This window comes from Platalea leucorodia, assembly GCF_965183815.1.
Source record: "Platalea leucorodia genome assembly, chromosome: 3".
NCBI lineage: Eukaryota > Metazoa > Chordata > Aves > Pelecaniformes > Threskiornithidae > Platalea > Platalea leucorodia.
The window spans coordinates 107319096-107340365 of NC_138825.1; the positions used below are offsets into that span (position 1 = coordinate 107319096).

The 21270-nt window shown below is 34.6% G+C and overlaps 1 protein-coding gene across 2 annotated transcripts in view; it reads right to left on the bottom strand.

Moving 5' to 3' along the window:
* Nucleotides 1-3402: 3402 nt before the first annotated feature.
* PXDN (peroxidasin) overlaps nt 3403-21270 on the bottom strand; it is a 90861-nt gene continuing 72993 nt past the window's right edge. For both annotated transcript variants that reach the window (XM_082306563.1, XM_082306562.1), the window contains 5 exons: nt 19159-19367; nt 11027-11147; nt 8362-8494; nt 6973-7086; nt 3403-6336 (listed from right to left, as the gene is read on the bottom strand). In XM_082306563.1, the coding sequence (XP_082162689.1) occupies nt 6214-6336; nt 6973-7086; nt 8362-8494; nt 11027-11147; nt 19159-19367 (700 nt within the window). In that variant the 3' untranslated portion in view covers nt 3403-6213. The remainder of the gene's footprint in view (nt 6337-6972; nt 7087-8361; nt 8495-11026; nt 11148-19158; nt 19368-21270) is intronic.

Genomic DNA, 21270 nt, shown 5'->3' on the forward strand with positions numbered 1-21270 from the left:
AACCCCAGGATGCCCCTTTGGCTAACGTTTCTAACTGGCTGACTCTGAACCCTCCTCCGAAGCATCCCATCCAGGCCTCGAAGTAAGTCCTCGTTCACTAGCTAGGATGTGCCATTCTGAGAGGTCAGGCTGATGATCTGCCCCCATAAACTTTTCAGCTTGTAGTCTTGAATTCATATTTAAGTCCTTTAGCTGTGAAAGCATGGAGGAGAAAAAAAGGCGATCTTCAGTGAAAGAGAGGCAATGCCTCAGAGTAGCGGTAGGGGACTAAAAGCCTGCCTTATCACCACTCCAGTAGCTGGTCAAAAAAAATGGTCAAACTGATTCCCAGTGCCTGGGGAACTCTCTGTTGCAGTCTAGTATATGTGTTGCTTTGGTATTTTAATCGGTTCCTATATTCCTGATGAACTGTTGGATTTTGCTTGGAAGAATTCAGAGTACTTGCGGAAATCTTTCTTTTTTTTTCCCCCCACCAAAACAAAGCAATAGCTTCTTTTCCTTTCTCAGGACAATTCCTGATTACTTTTTTCCCCTCTGGGTACTTTTTTCATGCTAATCTCTATGAAAAGAGACATGAAGAACTTTACTGCGCTGATCCTTGGAATGGCTGTGAGCCAGGTTAACAACAGAGAAAATCTCATAAAGATATAAGTAGGTAAGGGGATTTATTTTGGCAACACAGGAACATTTTTAAAGCATGTGACTTGTGGGAATATAAAGTTGTATCACTGAGGGAGGCATCAGACACAAACATCTTTACTGAATGCAGCAATTAGGTTTATTCCTTTATCGCAGGAATTGTCGTTCTGTTCCATTTCTGAATCTAAACAGAGATATTAAATTCATAGCTTTCAGCTAAACACAGCTGGCCAGATCTTCTTGTAACTTAGACATATCTGATCTGTACTCTGCTCCATCTGTTACCAGGCTGGAATGCTAAAGCGCCGTGAAAGGACCATTCATAACGCTGCCGGTGGACAGCAAAGACGTTGGGCAGAAAACAAAAGGAAAAGTATGTTGGAGGTGCAGAGGTTTCCTTGCCATGTCACAGCAGGCTACGTGTGAAAAAAGGACAAAAAAGGAACTATTGCATGAAACTAAGCAGCCAGGGTAATTGCAAAATAACTGTCTGATATTGCTAGGATGTCTGCTTTAAAATACGGTATTAGCAAACAACGCTGCCTTTTCATGACTCAGTACAATCTCCTGATTAGGTACATCATAATGCAAAACTGATTAGGACAATATTAGTATCTAGTAATTTATTACATGTTTAGTAATGTATTGGTTCCCATTAGTTTAAATAAGGATAACGTTGTTTCCTTCCACTGAGAGCCTAACAAACTTTCAGCATGAATGAGATATGTGCATATGGTCATATTGTATTTTTTGTTGATATATTCTATCGAACAGGCTTTTTGTCACGTATCAGATCTCATTTTTTCTTGTACATAATAAAAATTAGTGTAGTGAATTCTGAAATATACTTCACTGAACCCCACATTGTAAATGAGAGAGACCATGAGAGGACAGTAAACAGTCTTTCTTTCTACTGGTAATTTTATAATTGTGTTATCCTGCTTACGCAAAACATTTAGTCTATTTTAACAATGTGACAACAGAATAACGCAGAAGTTTTGAGAAAATTAGTCAAATATACCAGCTTTTGATACCTTATTCTAGTTTCCAAACTAAAGCCATGGAATAGTCCCAACATGTTTAAAAATCTTACTGCGAAGATTACTGATTTGGTAAATACTATAGGAAAAAAGCCTGAAACTAGTAGGGGATAAAAAGAAAATATAAGATAAAATATTTTAGATCATATAATGACATACACTGTGGCAGCAAAATATATTTTACAAAACAAAGTTACTGAGTATGGGAGGTCATTCCCTATAAAGACAACTTTAATCATACAGCAGCCAAATGATTCTTAGCTGTAATCAACCAAGACGAATAAAGTCAATTTACTCGGTTTATTTCAAATATAACTGAATCTTTCTCAAAATATATCAGTATCAGCCCAAGAGTTTTATTCTAAATGTCTAAACTTTGTGGTTTGTTTTTTTTTTTTTTTTTAATAACTGTTAGCGAACTTCTTGACAATTAACTCTATTGAACCCTGGCTGTTGTCTTGTTTGGACTAACACAAAGTTAGTTACTGAAACAAAACCTTCTCTTCAAGTCTCTGCATGTTTTAGTCTCATGGTAAAAAAAAAAAAAAAAAAAAAAGTCCTTGAAATGTAAATATTTGAGTATTATTAGATTAGGCTTAGGAACTTAGGAACTGACTATGTCTGTTAAAAGAAGCATGCATTACCCATTTAAGTTACTAGAAAAATGTATACCGGTACTTTGCCAAACTATTTTTATCTGAATTTGGAGAAAAAAACCAATCTGATTGCCCTACAGTTTTTATAGGATAGTGAGTGAATACTACTCATCAACATTCTGGAAGAGCAACAGGATTTTTCAGCAGCCTGCTGGAAAATACATAAATGAACCTATTGCAGTTCTGCTTTTCTAGATTTGCCTTATGCAATACTCAAACTATAGTGAAGCACAGTCAACGGCAACCTGAAAACAATTCATAACTCTGCATCTTGGGAGTCCATCTTTAACTTCTCCCATTCCACTGTAAGGCAATTTCAAATTATATTAATTGCAATGATACTGCATCACAAAATGCTTTACTGTATGAAGTTGTGAAGAACCGGATGAATCTCAGGTGGATCTAACAAAGGAACAGACCCAGTGCCCTTGAGAGCCTAACACCTCACCAAAGGGTGAGAGTAACTCGGCAGTAATTCATATCCTATAAAGGAGAAACAAGACAAGGTAAGAGGATCTCTTTTGCACAGGAGACTCATTTTGAGCTGAGACTGCATGAACCCGGATATCCGTTTGTGAAATGATGTGAATAAAGAATGAATGTAGAATCAAGCGCTTTGGAAGGCAAGTCATGACTGGATCTATTTGAAGACGTGAGGAAGTGAAGAAACTGTGTAAGGACACGCCGTATGTAAGTATTATGACATTCCCATAAAAAAATGGGAAAAAAAGTGTTCAGCACTGAGTTTTCAAATATACATTTGTGCTAAGAAATAAATGTATTTTTAAATATCCTTTCTGAGTCTGTGTGTATTTTTTTCCCAGCACCTAGAAGAAAACAGTGAACAGATACTTAAATTCTATGTGTCACAATATTAAGGAACCTACTGAATCTACATGACTTATGAGCTCATTCTTTAGTTCTCAGAAATGGAGTCTTGATCATGACAATCCTGCATAAGTAATACGGATCTTTGATAAAAGTCTACACACTGGAATCTTCAGCATATAATCAAAACAATACATGTATCGAGAAGAAATCACTTGGAATTTACTTGGAAATGTGGCCCATTTTATTTTAACTGAAAAGCATTCATTATACAGTGCAAACAGTTCTTTGGTAAATTTACTGATTAAAATAAAAACAACAAAGACTTTGTTTTAGGTAACATTAAAAAAGAAAATAAATATGTAAAATTTGCAACATATTACAGCAATATTCTCACAGTGGATACTGAGGAAATGGTCATCTAGCCATTGGCCACTGTTTCAGAAATGTTAAAATCAATGCTGATTCTGCAGACACTGCAATAAAACTGAATTAGTACAACCCATGACTGATTAGATTTTAAACTGTGGATAAAGACCTGTTTTTCCTGAATGGTTTATAATCAGATGGATGGCGGAAAATAACTCAGTATTACATTTGTTTAAGCATATCCAGACTCCTAAGCCCATTTTATATACCATATGAATAAACAGTGAACAACGAAGAAAACCTCCCACTTTCCTCTGGAGGCTGAAAAAATGAACAATCAGATATAAGGTACTACTTTATAATGTATAAATGGAAACTCTCTTCTCCTATAAGCGGAAATCTTGAGAAAGTTTATTTAATATAAAATTGGAATAAAAGAATGCAAGTAGTAACCAGATGGATGTATTACTGCCTTATTTAACTGTTTAGACAGTTAAACTGTATTTGGTTTAGCTCTGCAATCCTTCCTCTTTGAGGAATTCCTGCTATAGGTCAATGGGAGTTCCATCTCAGTTGGAATTACAGGACGAGACGTGTGGTTTGGACTCTCAACAAAAGTCAACAACATACCAGAGTATCAAAGAAATACAGGAATGACAGCCTCTAGGAACCATATGATACTCAAACATGCTTGCCACACACAATTTCTAGAAGTATTAACATAGAAAATTACATGAGTCAAAACACTGTATATAAAATCAATTAAAATATTCTTAAAAATATAAATTGTAGTTCCATGTGTACCTCTACCACACACCTTTAACACACCACTCACATGTACATATTGCTCCTACCATAGCATGAAACAAGTTTCTGTAGTAAGCTTTAAAGATACACCAAAGTTTGAATGTGTGTCATGGTATCTGTTTATCAAATTAGAAATTATTTATGTTAGTAATCAGAGAAATTATGTGCCAAAATATTATAGTGGAACTCATATTGCTGTGCTAGGTTAGTTATTAGACAGGTATTTGATCTACCATGCAATAATTAAGTATTCAGTTTGTTTGCATAATCTGAAATGTTTAAGGTGAGAATGTTTAATTTTGTGCAGATTTCTTTGATACCCAAATCTCTGTTCCCTAAATTTGAACAATAAACTCAGAAGTCAGTGAACTATATAACTAAAGAAGAGTTCTGGTTCTGGTTAGTCCTGACTTAGGACTTGAGGACAGAGCCATAAATTCTAAAATATTAAGTATTCAGGGAGAGAATCAATTCTGAATAAACACAAAAAAGCTGTAAAATGAGGTATGGTAGTTGTCCTTCACTGAATATAATATAGAATTCCTGGTCTAAAATATGCAGTTTGTATTCTAAACAGTACAAAACTTTGAAATGCTAGAGTAGACATATACTCTATAACATTAAACATTTATTAAATGGGAAATAAAATCCATTGGCAGACTGTTTTTTAACATGAATGATAAAAATATTGAGGTAAAAATATATATATGCATTAGATGAAACTGGAAAAAAACCTAAAAAATCAAATCACTTGTCAGAAAAAGTAGTCAATCCACAATTAATCATGATGCTTGATTTTGATTGTTCTTTTTTTTTTTCAACAAACAGTGCCACAATATAATCAGGAACATATGTCTATTAATATACACAATGAATCAGTAGGAATCTTTGTACACAAAATGGCATGTGACATCTTTTCACATTGCCATAACAGGGCCATACAAATACATGAGCTGATCTGAGATCAAGAGAAGCATGCTTTAAAACTGGACTGGATGGTCATGTTACAATGATTTAAAATAAATGAAACAAAAAAAGTCACCAAGCAATTACATATGTTTTGACAAACAGGATTATGTTCATTTTAAGATCAAATGCTACTCTGTCATGTATGTTTTCGTAGATCGAGGAACACTGTTAATTACACTGTCGATATAAATTCAGTTTCTTTTTGTATCTTCCAATTACATTTATTTATATTTCCTCACTAATACTAGCTTTTTTTGGTTTGAAAATTTTGATTAATTTTGCTCCTTGAATTAATGAAAGGATGTTGAAAGGTGTCATGTAGTTTTCTTTATTTCCTTGCTGGTCCAGATGCAGAAATGATAGTGTGATTCAAGAGAATTTCCATGCATAGGTGGATTTGCAGAAACTGGCCCTCTACGGCATTGCTTTGGGCACAGTGACTTTGTGTTTTCCTTTTCCCTGCATTTACTAAATAATAACAAAGAGCTAAATATCAAGTCAGACTGGTACTGAAAAGGGATAGTAAACTTTTAATGTTGCTAATAAAGATAGGAAACAAAGGGTTCATTTTAGAGTAAGCCTTAAGCTCAGTCACTTTGGGTACCTAAAACTACCTGACAGTGTTCTTCTGAAGTAGCACCAGTTTGAGTTTGTCTAACCTGAGAAGTTTAACACACAATTAACCTTGACCTGTTTGCTAATTTCCCTTTCATTAATTTTTGCATTGTGATTACCTTCATGGGCAGAAAATAAAATGATACATTAAGTTATACTATTACAGCACCATTAGAATGTTGTAAATCTTGATTTATTGCTGTTGTTAAGACTGTAGTTACCTGTTTTTGCCATCAGCAGGCATTGATATGATTTGAGGAGTATGCACCCTAAATTCTTAAAAAGCAAACTTATGGCTTCTTTTTATTAGTATTTTGTTTTAAGCAGACTGGACAGCAATCTCCTTTAACCTTCACAGGTGCTTCGCAGTCAGCCGGTGGGCATGATTCTACAAAACAGGTAATCTGACCAACCTGCGTTAGGAAAAAAAGTAACAAAACCAGAACATACTTAACTATATTTTCCAAACAAGAAATAAATTTTTCATATTACTGAAGAACACATTCTCATTCGTCCTCTCTAATATCTTGGCTACTAAGATTAACTCCACATAGTTTATTTCAGCATAAACTGATACTCTTTGTATTATACCATCTTTAATGGAGCAGTATACCATTTTATCTAACGTTCAGGCATGAAACTCTGAGATACCACGTAATGACATATTTCAATAACTACCTTTTTTAAAATTCCACCATGATAAAAGAAACCGAAAATCTAGCACTAAGCTGGATGAGCTTTTATTGATTTTTACGCATTTCAGTAGACTTTTTCAAGAAGTCTCTTACTTTGCAGTTAATTTTGCCAGTACAGTTATATATCAATGAAAATGGCAATATAATATAAGTATATAAAGGCTGGACTGAAAACCGGTGTCAAGGGGAGGGATATCTGAACAATGTAATTTTTTGCACCACATAACTGAAGGTCCATAAAAAAAACAATTAGCAACTATTACCCAGAAATTAGCAGGCACAAAACTGGAACTGCTGTTTTGGAAGCAGAACCTAATATAATTTCTATCTCAAAATTAATTTCCACATACTTACTTTGCATTCACACACAGTACAAGGGTCCCTTTTCCAGGTTTCATTGCTGGAATATGATTTACCCTTTTCATCAGTGCAATCAGTTTTACTGAGGCGTGATTCAAGTTTTTTTATCTGAAAACATTAAAAAAGTTAATAACTGAATCAAAGAAGGTTTTTTATTTGTGCAAGGTATTCTGCCTTTTCTCTTATGCTACACAATCCACGATAAATACTTGTCTGGGTTGTTCTCGCTACTTGGTTTTCACAATGCTAAAAGACTGGGAACAGGTCATATGTATGGAAACAGCCTTTCAGAAGAAAACTAACAGAAGATACATCTTTCTTACCATTGGAATACACAACTAGAGCATACAAAGAGAAGCAAACTACACGTGACATATATATGGAAAGACATATCAAACTTTCAAAAATGTCTGAATGAAAAGGAGGTGAAATAAAAAAGAACTTAAAAATGTTTGCTTGGATTTTTTACTATCTCTGTTTTTTCCTTAATGATGAAAAAACGGTGATTAGTTTATGATTATGATCAGTTATTATAATTATTATTAGTTTATCTTGCTGACCGTGTGCTTCTTGGGAACAGCAATTAGCAAGGCACAATTTTTAAAGAACCACTCAGTCTTTTTTACATCCAAAAAAGACAGAAGAACTGACTGAAATGTAGTAAGTCTTAACACAGCATTTCCACTGTTAAAATGGAAGCATTGAAGATGAGTACAACAATGATTAAGTAATACCATCAAAGATGGAATCAAGTTACTATGCAAATAAATATATGATTCTTATCTATAAATTACATGGAAAAGCTGCTCTGGATGAACTTATTTATTCTAGGCAAACATTCTGGCCTACTTTGGATTTGTCTGTCCTGTATAGTATACATTTTAAAACTGAATTCCACTATGGATGAGTTATTCTGAATAAAGAGTTTATTTATGCCACATTGTAAAAGTCTTCTCTAAGTGATCTAGATCTTAACTATGTTTACAGCTGTAGTCTGGCATATTACTTCTTATGAAGTCTACATTTTAATCATAGTTTTACATGGATTCTATAAATTTCGGATAGGAAAAAAAGATTTTACTAACTCCGCAGACAAATTTTTAGAGAAAGGCTAATCCCATGTTTAGTATACAATGGTTACACAAGGCTTCAGGTTCAAAAGTCAAGAGGGTCTAGTTGTAGAATATTTCAGTATGATTTCAAAAGAACATAGAAATAAAGAATAATAACACACCATGTTCTGTGTTGTGTTTTGTTTGAGATAGTATGTGGTGGTTTTTGGCTGCAGTGGATGTCTAAATATTAAAAACATAAGAGAAGTGATGTTAGGAAAACATTATAAATTAAATCTACAATTAGAAACTATCCATTACAGCACCTTACCTGGTTTCTGAGGCTTGAAATAGTTTTTTGCATTTCCAAAACAAATTCTTTGAAGTCATTCACTGCGGGCATGTTTGTATTTTCATTAGATGCTGATGTGGCATTACGAAAATATTTACTCTGTTTCACAGAACTGCAACAAATGAATGCCAAGTCAGGGTATTCAACTAACTCATTTTTATTTGGCTAGATATTTTAGAACACTTAGCAAAAATATAAAAGAAGAGAAACCAACGAATGTAGGAACCGTATGAACCACAACAGCACACAAGACCCACTGGTGCTGAAGACAGCCTCAGGTCAGGTGAGCTGCAGATTACTGTTTATATCACTAGCAACAGGGAATTTCTTCTACTTAGAAAAATGATGCATGTATTTCATGCAGGGGGATACACAAAGTTGTCATCAGTGACGCTACAGAGCATCACCTTAAATCCACTGGGAAATCTCTTGAGCCTCCAATATAAAATCAGACAGAAGTGAGAGTATCTTAAAAAAATGTTACTTACAAACATGAAACTCACATTTTGCATTCAGATTCATAGTTTCTCCCTCTATGTGCTCATTAGCAAAATGTGTATTTAAAGAAATATGACTTTAAAAAGGAAAAAGTTGGTTTTCATAAATAAATGAGAAGTAATTTTAGATATGAACATACTCCTGTGAATCATTTTAACTAACATTTGAAATCAATACTGATTATTGTACTCAAAACTCAGAGTCTTGTCTATTGCACTTTCCAGCTGAATCTGACAAGAGATGTATAACACTAAATTGTGTTAATCAATTCAATTTGTTGATGGGAAACAGTTATCAAAGGAACTGTCCATAACTAATTATATATTATTTGGCACCACTTAAAAAAAATGTATTCAAAACCAAGGATAACACCAATTATTAAGTCACTATTACATTAAGATCCTTGAATCCATACAAACATTCCTATTTTGTTAGCGTGTCTTCTGCAGAGCTAAGGGATACCCAAAGAATGAACTGGAAAAGAAATCCTCTCTCATATAATAGGGCTCATGATTTATAATCTTTCTGCATAAAGTAAAACAGCACTTGCTGGCAGGTGTTCAAGCTACTTAAGTTTCCCATAGTTTTTAATTTAAATTAAAGAAAAAGAACTCTAAACAACATAACATGCTAAAATTCAAGTAAAGCAGCTGCTATTGTATAACAAAAAGTTTAATCTTCCCCACCTGCTCAAGTTATTGAAAATGAGAAGGAAAAAAAAGGAGAAAAAAATCGTCTCACCACAAATGTAATTTAAATACAACAATAAGCATGAGAACTGATGAGAATGTTAAAGGACTGAGGTTGCTTTAGAGTCATTTATACTATAAATAAAGTATTGTAAATTTACTATTTTATAGTCCTAATTAGTAATCGGATTGTTGTAGATTTTTGAGCTTCATTTCTGAAACACAGTCAAACAGCAAGGTAATGAAAACAACCTGCTTCTCAGATATAAGCGTTTATTTTTTTCTGGCTTTAATTTTTAGTTAATTTAACCCTTCTACAGGTTTAGAATTATGGGACTAGCATCTTTAAAAAGTGATTTGCTGCTTTGTACATTTAAAAACTTCCAACAGTTCACTTGCAAAGACAGATGAAACATCCTTCTTCCAGGATTACTTCAAAGGAACCTTTCTTTTTCTATGGTCTGTAAGTAAGCTTACACTTAGCTGCTGTCTTGTCTGAAATCCTAAACACCTAAAGGCTCTGTTACTTCAGGACAGTTTCCTATTAATTAAGTGAAATATAATGGTGGTTTTTCCTCAGTGCTATAATATCCACATGAATATTTGAAACTGCTGAAGTAAATTCACCTGTCTACATATCTGTCTAGCTGCTTTCCTTGCCACAGTGGGTAGATCCTGCCTGGTCATCTCAGTCAAGTAGATAATTTTATTTGCTAAAAGAGCACATGCTATATCAAAAGAGCTCTAATTCAAGAGAGTCTCAAATTCGCTCATCATGAAGGATCTTCACAAGAAATGTTTGGTCTGAGCAGAACTCATTTCATTTCACTAATTCATAGATAGGTTTTGATTCCCTGGAAATTGCAGGAACCCTGTGCAGTTGATCATTTGTGACTGATATTGTGATTTACTTCCTTGCTAGAGTATTTTAATGATTAGGGAGTAATAAACAACATTGTCTGTAGCACTCCTCCATTCCTGCTCTGAGTATTTTGGTACCAAAAGCAATCCCTACCATTACCACAACTTTTTATGCTAGTGTTATCAACACTTGGTTTCCTTCTATTTCTACAGGAGAACCTGGCAGCTCCAAGGAGGAAAGGAAGTGATTCAGTTTGGTTACTGCAAGCACAGTAGGAATGTGGGATTCCAAATCCCCCAAATTATTCTTCATTACTGAGTTTTTTCATGAAAAGCACAGGAAGAACAAAAGCACTATACTGTGTCACTCACAAAGGATCTTACACAAATTTGAGCTTGAAGGAAAATTGGTTTACTGTCTACCACATATTCAGTGTCAGAATGAAATGCATCAATCCTAAACTTGACAAAGCAGACACTGGAAAAAAGTGGTATGCACTTACCAAAGAAATAATTCAGTTTAATTCCACTTTGAAAACAAATGTTTTTTCATACCTCCTTAAAAAAAAAAAAAAAAAAAAAAAAAATAATCTTACCTTACTGTTTTGGACATTTTCATTTTCTTCAAGGGCTTGTCCTCCTGAAAGCTGTAATCAAGAGAACGTCTTCCCCGAAAGTGATATGAAAATGCATTAAACTGTCCTCTAGTTCTACAGTCTGAAATTAGACAAGAAATTACACATTATAAACTACAGCATAATTCAGCAGTTATAATATTAATAGGGTTTTACAGTATCTTCTCAATTGGCAAAGGCAATTCATACGTTCAGTCTGATCCCTCTGGGATCAGTATGATGGCAGCTGAATATGTCTCAACAATACAACGTTTAAGCCAGCTAGATGCAGAGAATTTGATTATTCACAGACCAGCTTTTTGGTATGAAACAAAGGAATAAAGATCATTTTCAAAAATATATCAGTGCTACTTTAACTGTTCTTTTCACTTCTGAAACTTCTACTCTCTTGGCTTTTAATTATTTTCTGCTTTTGGAATGGGGTAGTTACATATGGAGGAAAACAATGATAGAAAAACCAGCCTGTTGCTTCCTCATCTATTCCAGGCATTATTTTTTGTTATTTTTGGCATTTGAAAGAGAATCTTTAATTAAATCCTGGAGAACATTTGTAGACACACTTTACTGGTTGACCAGCCCTATTTCCAAATTTGAGGGATTTGAAGGTATCACCAGCCACTTAGACCCTAAGACCCCACCACAGAGTGAAAATCTCAAGCCTGAGAATAATCATGACAGAAATCTTCTAAGATCCTAAGAGGACATCTTCACAGGATGAAGTATGCCTTTCCTTCAGTCCACTTTTTTTACCCTTCCAAACACAGTGAGTATTTGGAAGGAGTCCCATTTAAAAAAGAAAAGGAAAACAAAACAAAGCTGGAACAGCATTTCAGAGAGGAGACAATGAGAAAATAGAAGTTTTCTCATTTCTGTTCACAGAAGCTTTAAAACAAAAAGTCATAATGGGCCAAGCTGCAGCGGGAACCAACAGCATGTTCAACTGTCAGAAACAAAGAGTCTGCTAAGAAAACAGAAGGGAAATCTGAAATACAGAATCCCATTAATATATCCTAGCTAAGTCTGGTATTAGCGGAATGAGCCATGAAAGCAACTGAACAGGGGAAGAACCCATTTTCCCTAATGTTTCTCTTAACTTGCACCAGAAAAATTTATTCAGAAAGTCAATAACATTTTATAAAGTATTTTTCTGGAATTTAGCAGTAGCTAGATCGAATACCTAAAGTATTAACACAAATTATTTCACAAGTTTCAAGTCACGAAAAGAACCTCAAAACACTATTGAACTGAGCAATTTGAGAAACAAATGTAAAGTTGCTCTGTGATCATACAAAAATAAGTATCTTGGACTACTTTTAATTTTATTGGACTTTTACTTAAATTAGACTATTACTATTTCCGTGTTAGGAAAGAAGCTTAGTTTGTCTATGGTTTAATATCAATTAAGATAGAAAAAAACCAGACCAATTGATTTTCAGTTCAAAAACAATACCTACAGATCATTCTTGAACACAATTTATCCACACTATTCTCCTCTACTTTCCCTGCAGCTCGTCCCATTCTTGAGTAAATTTATTACCTTCCTCCTAAAATAACAGCACCACCAAAGAACTAGATGATATTTACTGCCAACATATTGTTCATTCTTCTTGTGTGTTCTGCTGTTTCTCACACAATCTTCTTGTTGCCCACTCAGAAACTAAGCTCTTTCAGATGGGAACAGACCGCTGTGTCTGTAAGATGCTTGGCATGAGAGCATTTTTGATCACCCTTAGATACTTCTATATTTAGTATGGTGAGAAAAGGGGTCACACTCGGAAGGGCCACTGGAGAAAGAACTAATTTTGGTTAGAGGAATTTTTTTCTTAAAGCAATCTGCTGCTTAAAGTTTCCTGAATGTCGCAGAAATTTTAGTTTCTCCTGGAAGCAATTTCTGAAAGGTTTCTGCTATCCTTCTTTGTTTAATAACTGCTAAGGTCACCTCACATAATATAGATTTTTTTTTTTTTTTTTTTTTTTTTTTTTGGTACAACAACACAATAGCCCATTGTTTTTTTATTCCTAGGCTGTTTTTTAGAAACAAAGGTCTGAAATCCTGGGAAGCTTTTATCACCTTAGACTGGTAAATATGAGAACCATATGTTCAGTGGCAGCTTCAAGTACGCAGACCTGACATTTCTGTAGTTTTTATACAAATATCTCAACTTGCCAAATGAACAACTCTTGTTCTTGGTTTCAGTTTCAGGTACAAGGAAGAGGATTGTCACTGCTGAGAGGTGCAGGACAGAATGCTCTACTCTAGCTTTCAGAATGCCTAAACCAAGACGTTTAGATCTTCTTTTAAATGAAGAATACCTTAGCAGTTGTAGTAAATGAGAAAATGAGCCTAAACTTCTGCTTTTTTCAGCCTAGCTAAAATTTCCCCAAATTAGGTATACCCAGTCCAATTCATTTTCTGCACAAAAGCTGAATGTTTAAGAGCAACCTAATAATTCTTTTTCTCTATTTTCTTGCAGAAGCTAGGTATTATTACACTGCAAGTGTCAAGATAATCCATTTGTATATTGAAGCCACGTTCAAATCTTTAGAAAATCCCCTATTTCCCACAAGGTTTTTAAAATGCACCTGTAATGTAAATGGGATAGAAAAAACCCTGACATTTAGAAGTACTGAGCACTTTTAATTCCCAGTCAGCCTCTCAAAATCTGGTTCAAGAAGAACTAATCTAACAGTAGATTAAACCAAAACAACTTGAGAGACTAAGGGAATGTGAAGAAAAGCACATACAATGTAACTATCACTACTATTTGATCATACTTCAGTTTTCTGAGATTTAATGCCGTGAATTAAGTTGCTTTTACTGTAAGCATTTGTATGTATCTACAAACTCCTAGTTGTGCCAGTGGGAGCAGTAAAAGGGAGGAGACACACTGAAAATATCTGAAATGTCAAAAGATTATTTTGAGCAGATGTTTTGACAAAGCAGCTACTTAAAAATTACACAACATAGGAAAAAGACTTTTCACCCCAAATGAAGTTCTAACTCAAAATAGCTGGTTTTGTTATTGCTAGATAGGTCACATCCCCTCACATTACACTGCACCTCTTCATTTCTTCTGCTGAATAAGACTTTCTAACAAATGATAAATAAAATAGCAGCAAAAAATGTAATATGTTGGTCTAAAACCTAACAGCAATCTGCTCAGATTGGAACAGATGCATTTTGCATAAACATTATTTAAACATTTGGACAAAAATAATGGCATAGAAGGTAGAAGATAAAGTGACGACCCAGACTGTCATCTCCCAGCTGACACTCTCGGGAATTCTAATAATAAAGATGTTCTCTGTAGTTGACCTCGAAGCTCACAGACTGATGCTACCAAAACTAGAAGGCCCAGACTTTGCTGGGAAAGCAAATACCCAGGTAATTTACAGAACATGACTATATAAATTGTTAATATATGGCTAATGATAGCCTGAAAACATTTCAACACATATCATGTTTTCGTGATCTGAATAGGTTTTGGATGGCCTGCAGGACGATAAAGGAAAACCATCAGGTTCTTGACACCAAACCAAAGCAAATCCAATCTCCCCAGCAGAAAAAATGAAACAGGACTAATTAGAAAGCTTTGCAGATCAAAACCATGCATCTTTTGCAATATAAATATCAAAGATCAGTGAGAAAAAGAATTCCAGACAGACGAAAAATCCATGGAAATTCGAAGACACTAAGACCTGCCCATTAGACTGTGAAGGTATCAGTGTCTTAGAAAGCCAGTAACAGTCCACAGGAAAGAAGGAAAGGCTCCAACTGTGTAGTTTTGCACAAATCATTGACACACCTCCATTAGGACACTTTCCTACCTGTTTCCTTTACAGTCAATGGACATTGACACAGGAAGAGACTGCAGCCTGAACTGTCCTCTACAGGTATCTCTCTCTCTACTGCCTGCAGCGGGACTTCGACAGGCTGGGATCTTACATCTGGGGACTCATTCAGGAGTTTGGGTTTAAACACAATGAATGACAGCCTACTGCTTCCCTGTCGCTTTTCACTACGGATGGCAACTACTGGTATGAGACCCCTGGTAGCCAAGACAAAGCAATGTAATGTAAACTTAAATGTAAACTTAAATGTAAAAAGATACATTTGAATGTGGAAAGCAAAAATAAATATGACACGACAGAAGCAAACCACAGGATCTGTGTAAAGAGAAAACACGTTCAGGCATAAATTGAATCATTTTGGTATTTTGAAGAGTTCTTGGTAAACATTTTCCATTGTCACAAAAGATCTTGCAGTCTCACACTGAGACTGCTGTTAACATTTTAAAATGTTAGTCTTCCACATGCTTAGCCCAGTGTTGCTTAGTATTTTCATTGAAGATGAAAGGGCATGAGAAGCACGTAATAAGATATAATATTAGAAGAGAAAGCCAGACAATTTTTAACTTGCAATAAAGCACAATCATTAAAACAAGTAGTTGATGGCTTTCTAGAAACAATGCTTAAATCAAAGAGGTCAGTACAGAAGCAACAAATGGCATAATTGTTGGTCTGGTCTTAAAGAGCAGGAATTCATAAATACAGGTCTATCCTACTGGAAGACCATGTATAAATGCACTCAGATTAAGAATGTGTCTTAATTCTTCTAATAAAATTCAGTGGGATTTAAACATGTTTAATCAGAATTTGTATAAGGCTGTTTTCCTGAACTGAACAAAAAAGAAGAATATCTGATACGGGAGATACATTGGTAGCTAAGTGAGAACCAGTTAAGAAAAATCATCTTCCTAAATCAGTTTACGCTTATGAGGGTGACTTGCATCTTGTCTGAATCACTTCCTCCTGGGTCATTGTTTGACATAAAACAAGAAGCTAAGGAAATTCTTCATTTTGATTTACCAAAAAAAAAAAAGTGTGAAACTTTTAGAGACTCACAATGGAAAACATTTCAAATTTACATATTTGGAGTAAAACCATGTTTCCATTTGAGCCAATATGTATTTGCACCTAATTTCTAGTCTTTTTTTTTTTTTCCCCACATAGTTCATCTCACAAAAACATTTGGCATGACCATAACAGTATGCTTATTATTTGAGGGAAGAGAGGTTGATCATTTCTGTGTTTTGGGTTCAGAACTGAGAAACAAAGTCAGTAAGAATAATCATGGAAGCATACACTCAGTACTTTAAAAAAAAAAGAAGTCTTTTTTGCACTAGAGAGCCTGAAAAAAGCACCAAAAGTTTCTTGTTTGGAAAATCTGAAGCTTGGATGCTCTTTGCTCAAAAAAATAGCTGCAGTTAATTCCTCACCATCTCTGACAAGACAAAGAAAGGTAGAAAGTGAAGGAAACCAAAAGAAAAACTTGTGTACCTCAATGGAACCCCTTCTTTTCTCCACCACAAACTAGTAATTCTGTTGTATGATTCGTTAACTGAAATCTAAAGGTAATCTGGGATTGTTATTATAAAAAGGAATAATGTTCTGCTTTATAAGCAATAAATACTATCTTTACTCAAGAAATCTACGAAGTAGCTTTTTGTAACTAAGAAGTTTTTCTATTCTTCATATGGAAAAGTATTTTGACTTGAACAAAACAGGAAGGATAACAAAAACAGATGTGTTTTTTAACCAAGCTGAAACAGCTGAACACATGGGTCACTGATTAAACATACATAAAGTGCAATGAACAGTATTCTGTATTCTAAATTTTAACTTAGGATAATTTTAATTATAAAATAATCAAAGTATTTTAAATGTGGAGAACAGTTTATTTTTTCCTTTTAAATAATAAAACAATAATAAACTCAAAGAAACAAAAAAGCAGAATGTATTTAACTTAAAGTAAATGCTGTTCCTGAATGTATGCTGTGTATGTCCCCCACCTCAGAGTAGTGGTGAATCCCTAGTGCCACAGAATGAAAGAAATGTTTTAAATAACTGCTTAAACCTGGATTCCCACAGAAAACATCACACCCATTCATCCACACAAGAAAGCAGTTCTAGCCATGCATACTTTGTCTTTTCTTCATTAACCTCTGCACAGACTTCAAAAGAGTTCAGAAGAAGGGGATACAGATAGGCAATTTTTTAAAGAACATTAGTTATTTACCCTTTCTTTTGCTTGGCAGTTGTCTAACTGTACTGCATCCAGTAGTACTCTCTGGTAGTAACATTCTTGAATGAAAATACAAGCTAGGCTGTTGAATGGCTGAATACTCTAAAGACTTTCCAAAGATAACATCTGCTCTAGAAGGCTCAGTGATAACATAACATTTAGAGAATCAACACATAATTTCTCAGAACAGCTTTACAATTTTTCCGAATCGATATAATTAATGTATTTGTGAAACTGTCTGCCAAGCGTCATGAACCACGGCAAAGTGAACTTATTCTGAACTGGTAGAACATGATCTATGTGCTTATGGTAAAGCATTTGAAGAGTGATAACCGATTTTCTCTCAATGCTTCTGGCATACACCAGGGTTATTTTGAAGAGATTCTGGAAGACTCTGCATTATAATTACAATGCATCAACCATATCTAGAGTTTTATAAGCTATTATCATCTATTTGGGAATGGCAAACCTGGTAAATGTTGTTTAAAAAACCTGAATAACCTAACACACCCCCCTCCCGCCCCCACCCCCCGGGTAAAAAGTAGAGTAAGAACTGAATGAAATAATATCTGGGGGAAATTGTACAAGATTTCATTGAAATCTAAAGTATTTATTTCTCCCAGCCTCACACAGATAACTGATATTTTGAACCAAGCCTTCTCAGGAAGAATTTTCCTACACAGTGATTTATTATTTAAAGAGTTGTTTACTGGACAAGATAATACAGTAGTCAGTTTAAAAGCTAAATTGTGCAATATCTTTGAATAGTAACTCTCTATCTACTTTTTCACTTTTAATGATACCTGAATGGTTCTCATGGTAAAGTCACACTAGTTAGAATCCTTCCTCAGTATTTACTGTAGCTGTACCAGGTTGAAGGGACATCCTCCATCAGTTTACCCTTTACCCTCTGCCTTAAATTCTGAACTATATCACCAAAGAACTCTGTCATCGGGGACAATTATATCTTACTAAAAGAGTTAAATGGACACTAGTAGAAGAGTGTGCCCTCTCTCAGAAATACAATCCACTGGTTCTTTATTCATGCATATCTGTTGACAGAATATTGGATAGCCTACTCAGCAGGAGTAAACTCAAGAGAATTAGCAGCAGAAAAGATTAAGAACTCAGATGCAGATAACTTTCATCAGCAAACCTACAAGATAGTGGTATGGAAAGCTAGGTTCTTACTAGGCAAATTATAAGATTCGAATAATCGTCAACTGATAGTACCATTACTCTCTCTAGTAAGAGCAAGTTTTTTACAGTTAGTAATTTGTTTGACAGCAATTTCTAGATAATCAGAGTTCCACAGAGAAGTTCCCAAAATTGCTGGATATACTTTTTCAGCCAGGGCGTGTCATTCGAGTTTTGCCAAAAGAAAATAACAACATTGTCAAGGAGATCTCAATAAAGAGAGGTCATTGTCCTCTTAAGTATTTTATTGTTGATGCTACTGCAAATCATTCTGCAAATCTGTCTGATCCAGAAGGTTCTCTTGGGAAGGGATCTTCTAACTATTTTACAGATGCAGTGAAGTCTGATGTGATTATGGCTAAAGAGAGGCCATGCAGAAAATCTGTATGTGAGACAGAAGCCAACATACATGCTACCAAGCAACGTGGGATTCTCAGTGTCCTGTGCTTCACACAGCTAAGTAAACCCTGTTTCTGGAGAAAAAAGTTTATTTCTGAAGAAAAAAAAAAATCACCCCACTGTCCTAACTTTTGAAGGAGATGGCAATGAACACAAATATTTATCCACAAAAGGAAGAAAACAGGAAAACAGTTATTTACACCATTCAATGCTCAAATCCATGCTATGTTCAGAATGTGTCTATTTAATATAAAATAGGGAACGATCGCTCACTTAACAAGGGTTGTGCTCCAGATTTGAGTTTGTAACATCTTAACAAAAACTGAACAACAGCAAATACCTTCTTAAAATAACATGAAGAGACACTAAACAAAGGGCACATTAATACACTCAAATCCACCTGTATACAGACCTTCACAGCAATCTTGCCACATCCTGAGGTCCAGTTTAGGAATATCTTCACAGCTACTATACCCATGTGGGAATTCAGCCACCTTAAAGACATCATGTTGTACCCTAGTTATGTTGTCACCATTGTCACACAGAACTCTGGCAAGAGATGTCTGCTTGATCTGAGTGAGCTGAGCAGGCGTGAACACACCTGGGTTCTCATACCATAACCTGTAATCTCACAGAAAAGACAAGTTTGCTAGTGAAAAAACAAAACATGTAGTTTTCCAGAGATATTGCAATACTGTATTCAGAATGAAATTAGTTATTCCATAAATCCTGTTCTCAGCTTTACACTGTATCTGAGGGAGCGGTCCAGATGCCAAAATGTAAGCGCTTGGTGTCATGCTGACACTCTGAAAGGGCCCAAGTCTTCAACAAATCCTTTGACTTTTCTTCTAGTCCCATTTCTATGTCTTGGGTATCTTTGGACATCTAAAATGGCACTAGACTACAAAGTTCAGTGTTCTTTTAAGGTAGAGGCTTAAATTACCATAGATTTCTTTCTCCAGGCAACTTTCTTAGGGGTACGAAAAAATTTTGATAGAATTGCTGAGATCAGAAGAATGGTTAATCTATACCTAGTTTATTATGAAGATAAGTGAGACTGTTTAATTTACTAAGGAAATTTTTTTCTGTAAAACTATTTTAATGACTATACTAATTCAGGGATTTATTAATATATGCTCAGTTAATTCATTATATTGAAGGAGGAAACACTGTGGTTTTGAATAATTTATTTTTCATACATAAAAGGCTAAAAGCCTGTTATCAATAGCAAATATAAAGAATACATTACTATGAAAAGCAAGCCAGTCCTTGTAAAAGAAAATGTTTTAAGTTACTGTCCAGGATTTGAAAACATTTTACACTATTCTAACATGTAAGAATTGCTCACTGTGATATCATTTACGTTGCACAAAACTGTGAAGTTATAATTCTATATTGATACTTTTTCCACCTATTTCAGCCAAAAATAAATAGGAGGCTTTTTAAACTTTATGAAAAATCAGTAACAATTTTATACTAAACTTAGAAGAATGGTCAACAAATTTCATTTTACCTACTTATTGTATCATTTTCATAAGGCATTGGACCGTGGCCAATGAATTTCCAAGTACTGGGATAAGAAAAACAGATTCTGAAATTTCCATCTTGACATGAAATTAGGCTCCATTCGAACATCACTCCTTTACCCTGCACAGGCACATTTGTTTTGCATGGTGCTGGCAGCTTTGATCCTCTGCCCATTGTAAAGGCTTTTCAAAGTGAGATTGCTTTCATTACGTCTAATAATATTTTACTATTTGCCAGCATGTTGCTTCAAAACATTTGTATTTTTTGGACAGCAGAATCCCATTTCCTAAATATTCAATATTTTCCTACAGTTTCTAAATGTTGTTTCAGGGGAAAAAAAAAAAAAAAAAAAAAGAAAAAAAAGCTTTTGCTGGAAAAATGCAAACAGAGACACACAAAAAAGCAGTATCATTATCCTGTTGTGACACAAATAGGTACTTGTCAACAGCAATCTGGAGCTCATACTACATATATTTCTCCTTTTACTCCCTCTGCCTCCAGGCATAAGAGTTTTATGTTTCACAGCTTAATTTTTAAACAGATTTTATGTAAGAAAGTCGGTTTTAAAAAAAGCATACAAAAAGGCGTGTGTTATTGACTACAGAAATAGAAAAGCCTTTATACTATCTTATGTAGCAATTTTATAAGTTACATAAAGCAAATAACATTAGATAAAGTGAATCAAACCTAATTCCCTAGTTCTTCCTCTGTTTCCCTTTCACTAGGATGGGATTAATCAGCATAAGTCTTTCTACCCTCATGCCATGCAAAAAACAGGATTCTAGGTCACAAATTATGTTAAAATGAGGGAAATGTTGATTTTCAAATTCCAAAGGAGTGTGCTGAAAGTATTCAAAGGACATCTGGCTGCTGTAACAACAGCAATGACTATTTTCTTACTTCTGGTACTGCAGAAACTGAAAATGAGAAATTGCTTATCATGCGCATGTAAAGTAATTTAAGAAAAATTATCAAACTGTGTTCTTTGGGATAATCT